Below are 8,019 nucleotides of genomic sequence, written 5' to 3'. Positions count from 1 at the left end.
ATGTTATTAAAATGTGCATGTACAGCCAAGGCCCTGAAATGAAAGGAAATGTGTTTTACCAATGCTAAACGCTAGTGTCGGGTCAGCAGGAGCCAAAAATAACAAACTATTACTGCAAATACAAATCACCTCTTTGATCCTGATTCATTTGAAGTTGCACATTTCTTAAACTACGGTTCAACTGTAGTTGAAGTTTATTGTGTTATCTGAAAACAAAATATTCTGTTAAAATAAAAGCTGCAACTACCACATTATGCTATATTAATGTCCAATAAATGAAAAACTAGCACTGAGGCTAAGCTAGCATGGGGTTGGCTAGGCTAAACCATGAGCTAAACGGGTTGATGTGCTATAGCTAAAAATAATGCTTTGTTTAGTAGCATTTCTACAACGACACAGTAATTTATTGTATTTATCTATTTACATAGTATTTGTCAAATCTATAATATGTTTTAGTCTGAGGGTTAGCTAGGTCATGCTGTGTAGCTGTGTTACGTTTAGCATTGTTAGCTAACTTCAGTTGTCTCTCTTTAAACTTAAATATAAAAAAGTCAAGATATAAATGAAGTTTATCTAGAATCAACTGAGTCAAAGTGAAAGTGGGTTTTTATATCATAATCTACTCAAGTTATAGGAAACAATATTTGAGGTTAACTCTTGACGTTTCAAAGCTTCACCAGAATATCACTCAACAGAATACAATTGCCTAATTAAAAAATAAGAAGTTTGAAGTAAAAAATAACTACTCTGAGAAGTGCATTTCCCCCAATAAATGAGTTAGTTCAAGTGAATATCAGCACCTACTCCTAGATTTACAGTGCAATAAAGATACAGCCATAAGAACAGACATAATATCAATAAACCAATCCTCCAAAGGGCCATTCAAACAAACTGAGAATTAGATGACATTGATAGAACGGCTCAACAATGAAATTCCTTGGTCTACATCATTATCTACAAGGGAATTATCTACATGGACAATTCATTCTGTCCAGACGGTGCTGCCAAGTTGTTAAGAAAGCGTGACACAAATCTCCTTAATCTAAACTTAGCAATATCATAAATGAACTCTTTGATATCTTGTTGAGAGTCTTTTTATTTCCTGCTACAGTATAAATGAAGTCTGGGCCACAGTTAGCGCCCGCTGTCCCCTCCGTCCCGGGCTGGCTGTGCTTTATGGGGTGAACGGGGGTGTAACCATAGAAAGAGCACTAGCTGGCAGGGTCTTAATATGTCCACATACCACTCCAACACCGCCCCCCTTCTCAGAGCAAGAACCAACTGAAATTTGAACTGTTTTAAATCTAGTCGAGCTCTCTCTCTCTCTAGCTCTCTTTTCTTGCCCTCTATCTCTTTCTCTCTCAATCTCTTTTACACACAGCCACTGGAGTGAATGGAGAGAAAGTTGTGACTAAACATCAAGACGTTTTTCCGATTGCATCGAATGATAAAGGGAGCGAGGGGAGAAGAGCAGAGGGGACCGAGCACAACCTTGTCCGGTACCACCAACTAACTGACTCTAAAACACAAATTGTCCAGTGTATTTTGATGTTTTTTCTTGGATTCACTCATTCATATGTTGTTATGTTTTTTTGGGGAGGATTTTGCTTGGACCCTGCACGTTTTTGAAATGGACACGGCGGATTGAAGACAGGTCTTACTCAATGTGACAGCTGATGCTCGGACGGCTAAAGGGAGTTTCCACATCTGACTGACGCACTCTTGACTTCTTGACTTCTGATCCGGTCAACAACTCTGCAAGACCTACTCAGCACTTTTGAAAATCAATACAGTTGTTTTTGTGGTTCCAGTTTTCTGTAGTTTTCTGTGGCTGTTTTTTGTGCAGTGAAAGATGTTTGGCAACAGTTTGAAGAACAGGAGAAGGCGCTTTTGATTCATTTTTCAGTCAGTTTGAATTATTATCCTGTAGAATAGAGAATTGAAAAGACTGGGAGCCTTCTGGATTTAAGGTGAGTAAATAAGTTGTTTTTGCGTTTTGTTTCGTTTGATGTTCAACACAAAATTGTACTGATAAAAGGTCAAATTATGGTAAATTTTAAAACCGTATATTATGTGCATGGCCTGTTTCTGACAAATATTATGTTACATTCTCCAGGGGCACAAACATTTGCTTGAAAACTGAAATATGAACTCCTAATTACAAGAATCTCATGGTTTTTAGAACATAAGCTCTAAACTACAGGCAGTTGTGGACAAAGTACTATTTTGTACCTTAAATAAAATACAGATGATTACAAAAGTAAAAGTATCACATAACAAATCTGCTAGAGTGTCCATTTAAAACAAATATTTTAGAGAAAAAAATAAGTATTGACACATTTTTAAAACTTTTTAAAATGTGATAATTTTGTTTCGATAAAGAATTAGCTGATTTCTTAAATGTTCCTGGTCATTATTTTGTTTGACTGGCAGAATGTTATAATAAACATTATAAACAATCAGCCAAAAAAGTGAAGTTGAAAGTCCAGATACCTGCTCTGAAATACAGTGAGGTAAAAAGAAACCATATTGACTCTAAAGTTAGTCGTTTGTACGTTTGTTCTCTGCAGGTGCAAAAGTCGCAGCGGTATGTCGCTCTCCGCAGACCTGAGCTGTCTCCAGAGCGGAGCCGGGGCCGAGCGAGAGGCGGCGCTGGCCTCTCTGGAGAAGCAGCTCATCTGTCCCATATGCCTGGAGATCTTCAACAAGCCCGTGGTCATCCTGCCCTGCCAGCACAACCTCTGCCGCAAGTGTGCCAACGAGCTCTACCAGGTACCACCCACCCAGCCCACAGACCTGACACGTGACTGCGGGGGGAGGTTATACCAGGTACCACCCACCCAGCCCACAGACCTGACACGTGACTGCGGGGGGAGGTTATACCAGGTACCACCCACCCAGCCCACAGACCTGACACGTGACTGCGGGGGGAGGTTATACCAGGTACCACCCACCCAGCCCACAGACCTGACACGTGACTGCGGGGGGAGGTTATACCAGGTACCACCCACCCAGCCCACAGACCTGACACGTGACTGCGGGGGGAGGTTATACCAGGTACCACCCACCCAGCCCACAGACCTGACACGTGACTGCGGGGGGAGGTTATACCAGGTACCACCCACCCAGCCCACAGACCTGACACGTGACTGCGGGGGGAGGTTATACCAGGTACCACCCACCCAGCCCACAGACCTGACACGTGACTGCAGGGGAGGTTAGTAGTAGTAGTAGTTAATAGTTAGTAGTAGTAGTAGTAGTAGACATGCGTGTACTTGTATTGCATTAGATATAAAACATACATTGTTACTGTGTGTGGTGTGGACAGGCTCGCCTCTCCACAGATCTGAGAGAGAGACGTTTCATGTTGTGCTGTGTAACATTACGGTCAAAGCAATAACATCTCCATGGAGACAAGCAGGCGATGGACCCTCCACCAGAAAAGTTACACACTGCACTTTCCATATGTTCCGGACTATATGTCACACCTTTTTTCATAGTTTTGGCCGGCGTGCGACTTATACTTATATTTATACTTATATACTTATACTCCGGAGCGACTTATATGTGATATTATTTGTTATTTTCACACTTGCAACCACATTTCATACTCCAGTGCAACTTATATATGTTTTTCTTCTCTATTATGTATATTTTGGCTGGTGCGACTTATACTCCAGTGCGACTTGTAGTCCAGAAAATACGGTAACTTAATTTTCGATAAAGAGCGCATCTACACTGGCACATTTACAGACATAATTGTTCATGTGAATTGCCCCAGTTCAAATAATGATAAACTGAAAATTTAAAAAGTACCACCAAATGTAAAGAGTGAAAATGTCTTGGTTAAAAAATTCAATAATGGGCACATTTTAAGGGGCTTTCTTGTGATGTGCAGTACAAACATGAGGTCATTCTCAAAGTGTCAGGCAGTCTTCTTTTGTCTATAGTATGTATGTATGTATGTATGTATGTATGTATATGTATATGTATGTGTATGTATGTATGTATGTATGTATGTATGTATGTATGTATGTATGTATATGTATATGTATGTATGTATATATGTGTGTATATGTATGTATGTATGTATGTATGTATGTATATGTATGTATGTATGTATGTGTATATGTATGTATGTATGTATATGTATGTATATGTATGTATGTATGTATGTATATGTATATATATGACTTTTTTGTACTTCCTGCTTCCGAAGAGTGCACACGCTTTTTTGCTCGCTCCGCTTGCTATCGCTGCTTTCCTTATTTATTTTGCTTTTTAATCAGTTTTTGTCTTCCAAACATTTTTGCTTTAGACTTTTTCAAGTAAACCAAGGATTTTAAGAACATTTTTCCAGTTTTAACGACATATCTGACGCCAGCGACATGTCCGGGAGAAGAAGGGAGAAAGACTGTGAACGCTGTCGGAAATATCAACAAGAAATTAATGAGCTGAAAACACGGATATTTGTTTTGGAATCTGAAAAAGTTCTTCACGATACCATTCCTGTGTCAACCGATGGTAAGAAGAGCATACTTTTTACAAGAAAAACTGCTACTTTCAACCTAAACCGCAGTGACTCTGTGTCGTTTCCAAAACTGTCTAAAAACCAGAAAGACCAGGCTGTTTCTTGGAACAAACTTGGAGCAAAGCCTAAACGATACAAAGATAACGTGAAGTCACCTAAAATACAGCTCACCAACAGATTTTTACCACTTTCAGAGATGGGATTAAATGAAAAAAGGAAAGATGACGTGGCCAAAATACAGCGAGGAGGATCTGCCAAGGTCACGCAGATTGTTTTAGTTGGGGACGGCGCGATAAGTCACATGACGCATGAAAAGATAAACACACATTCTTTTCCAAGCGCCACTGTTTCTGAGATAACGTCACTCCTTCCAAATATTATGGCTAAGCATGGAGGAGCTAAACAGCTGATTGTGCACGTGGGTGCAGTGGACATGCGGCGGGAACAGACTGAAGTTTTGAAAAAAGACTTCTTGAAGTTATTCGACGTGCTTGATAAAATGGAAATCAAAACTTTCATAAGTGGACCTCTTCCAAACATCGACAGGAGGATAAACAAGTTTAGCCGGCTTCTTCAGCTGAACACATGGCTGTCCAAAGAGTGTACCCCTAGAGGACTACACTACATTGAGAACTTCTATCTATTCTGGAAACGAGAGGACCTGTTTAAGAGAAATGGCCCCCACCTATGCAGAGGTGGAGTGAGGGTGCTGACAGAGAACCTGCTCCACGCTCTGAGGCATTGGACTGGGCCTGGACAAGGTCCTGAGTAGATAGTTAGAGAAGAGAGGAATGAGAGAAGAATTCCTGCTCCCTCAGCCAGAGACCGAGCCAATGTTTCAACATCAAAAGCACCACAACCTCAGCCTCCACCAAAGGATTCATCAGCAGCTGCTCCACCACCACCAGCAAAGGATTCAGCTCCAGCTGCTCCACATTCACCTCCACCGCCTCCAGCAAAGGAACAATCTTCAAAGGCCTTGGACCCATCTGTGACAAGCCCAACAACATCCCTGTCATCGCCCCTGCCTTCACACCAGCCCTGGGTTCCCCCTGCAACATCTACTCCCACTAAAGATTCATCATTCTCCTTCTCATCTCCACTCTCACCCATGGGCCTTCCCAGCCATTTTGAAAGTCTGATCAAATCAGGCATTAAGATGGCTCCACTCACGCCCAATATAGCAAGGGCTATGCCGACTACACCAACAAAAGCCCCACCACCCATCCCCCCTCGCCTCTCACCTGGTCCCAAACTCTCCTTGGCTACAAAAGCCACACCACCCATCCAACCTCGCCTTTCACCTGGTATCTCCCATAGCTAGGATGCACTGGGTCTCAGCGTTGCCGGGACTTATTGTCACATTAAAAATCAAACCAACCCGGGGCCCTATGTAAAAAGAGCCCCCCCTAGTGCTATTTCTGTAGTCACATCATCACACAGATGGAAAAACAAAATGCGAGTCAGGCCCAATCTGAGAAATGTGATTCATATTCCCTGTGAAAAGATAAAGCCCAGTCCCACTGAAACTAGTCTGAAACTTGCTGTGCTAAATGTCAGATCCTTATGTAACAAATCTCTCTTAATTAATAATTTTATTTCTTCTTGTAATCTTGATTTTATGTTTTTAACTGAAACATGGCTTGACAAAAACACAGGAAATGTAGTTCTGATAGAATCTGCTCCACCCAACTTTAAGTTTGAATCTGAAACACGAGAAAACAAAAAAGGGGGTGGAGTCTGTGCTGTCTTTAGAGATGAAATAATTACCCGCAGGTTGTCTTTTGGGGTGTTTTCATCATTTGAGTATGTATCCTTTAAAATGGAGCTAAAACGGTCTCCATCCATTCTCTTCATTCATCTCCCCAGCACTGCCAAAGTTTTATTGATGATTTTACTGAGATGCTTTCAGTCATATGCACAGACTTTGATGGTTTGGTCATTACAGGTGATTTCAACGTACATGTTGATAATATTTGTGACAGAAACGCTAAAGAGCTTGATGCTGTCCTTGAAACCTTCAGTCTTACTCAGCATGTGAGAGGCCCCACCCACAGCAAAGGACACACTCTAGATCTCATAATTACAAAGGGGGTAAATATTTCAAATGTTAATGTGATCGATGTTGCTCTGTCTGATCATTTCTGTGTCTTCTTTGACCTGTCTGTTTCTCCCAAACCTCCGGTTGGTCCTGCAGTTGTTCAGAGGAGACACATAAGTGATGGCACAGGTGCACTGTTTATGGAAATGATAAACTTTGAAAATGTCTCATGTTCTAATGTAAATGATTTGTTGAACTCTGTTACATCTAGTGTTTTGAATGTTCTGGACACCATCGCCCCAATAAAGGCTAAAATGGTTAAAAATAAGCAGAAGGCGCCGTGGAGAAATGATGATTCGGTCAGGGCACAGAAAAGGGAGTGCCGCAGGGCCGAACGGAGATGGCGCAAGTCAAAGCTCCAGGTTCAAAAAGAGATTTACAAAGAAAAGCTGAACATGTACAACCTAATCTTATGTAGAACTAGGGAAAGATATTTTTCTGAAATAATTGGAAGCTGCAGTAACAACTCGCGTGTCCTGTTTGCCACAGTAAACAGATTAACAAACCCTCCAGCTCAGCTGCCGTTAGAACTCATTTCCACATCCAAGTGTAATGAGTTTGCATTATTCTTTAATGACAAAGTTCAGGGCATTAAAAATGCTATAAATCCCACAATGCAAAAATTTACCCTAAAACCACCAAGACACTTAGAGCTAACTCACTTTGCACCAGTAACTGACAAAACTGTCCATGAGATCATCACTAGTCTGAGTTCATCTACATGCTGCCTTGATGTGTTACCCACCAGATTTCTAAAGTCTGTGCTGAACAGTTTGTTAGCACCATCACTCACATAGTTAACATGTCGCTTCAATCTGGAACATTCCCAATGTCTTTGAAAACTGCGGTCATAAAGCCTCTCCTAAAGAAGAGCAGTCTTGATGCCGCAGTACTGAGTCATTACCGGCCCATCTCTAATCTGCCATTTTTGGGCAAAGTCCTTGAAAAGGTTGTTTACCAACAGCTCACAGATTTCCTCTTAATAAACAACTCATTTGATGTTTTTCAGTCAGGTTTTAGACCTCATCACAGCACTGAGACTGCTCTTGTCAAGGTGACAAATGACATCCGCCTGAACACTGACACGGGCAAAGCCTCAGTCTTAATTCTGTTAGATCTGAGTGCTGCTTTTGACACTGTCGATCATGGGATCCTCTTACAGAGACTAGAGGACTGGGTGGGCATCACTGGCACTGCCCTAAACTGGTTAAGGTCCTATCTGGAAGACAGGAAGTACTTTGTTGAAATTGGTAGCTGTGTCTCAGACCACATGACCCTGACCTGTGGAGTGCCCCAAGGGTCAGTCCTGGGTCCCCTTCTGTTCAACCTCTACATGCTGCCGTTTGGTCAGTTGATACGCAGTGAAAATGTGTCCTATCACAATTAT

General features: G+C 41.6%; 1 protein-coding gene across 1 annotated transcript in view; it reads left to right on the top strand.

The window, feature by feature from the left end:
• Positions 1 to 1,390: 1,390 nt before the first annotated feature.
• trim101 (tripartite motif containing 101) overlaps positions 1,391 to 8,019 on the top strand; it is a 48,905-nt gene continuing 42,276 nt past the window's right edge. Inside the window, exons 1-2 of the mRNA XM_072448757.1 lie at positions 1,391 to 1,970; positions 2,571 to 2,772. Coding sequence (XP_072304858.1) covers positions 2,590 to 2,772 — 183 coding nt within the window. The 5' untranslated portion in view covers positions 1,391 to 1,970; positions 2,571 to 2,589. The remainder of the gene's footprint in view (positions 1,971 to 2,570; positions 2,773 to 8,019) is intronic.

The sequence above is a fragment of the Eucyclogobius newberryi genome, unplaced genomic scaffold (assembly GCF_026437365.1).
Source record: "Eucyclogobius newberryi isolate DKJ021-1_F unplaced genomic scaffold, fEucNew1.0.hap1 SCAF_17, whole genome shotgun sequence".
Taxonomy (NCBI): Eukaryota; Metazoa; Chordata; class Actinopteri; order Gobiiformes; family Gobiidae; genus Eucyclogobius; species Eucyclogobius newberryi.
This window is presented reverse-complemented; position numbering and strand designations above follow the sequence as displayed.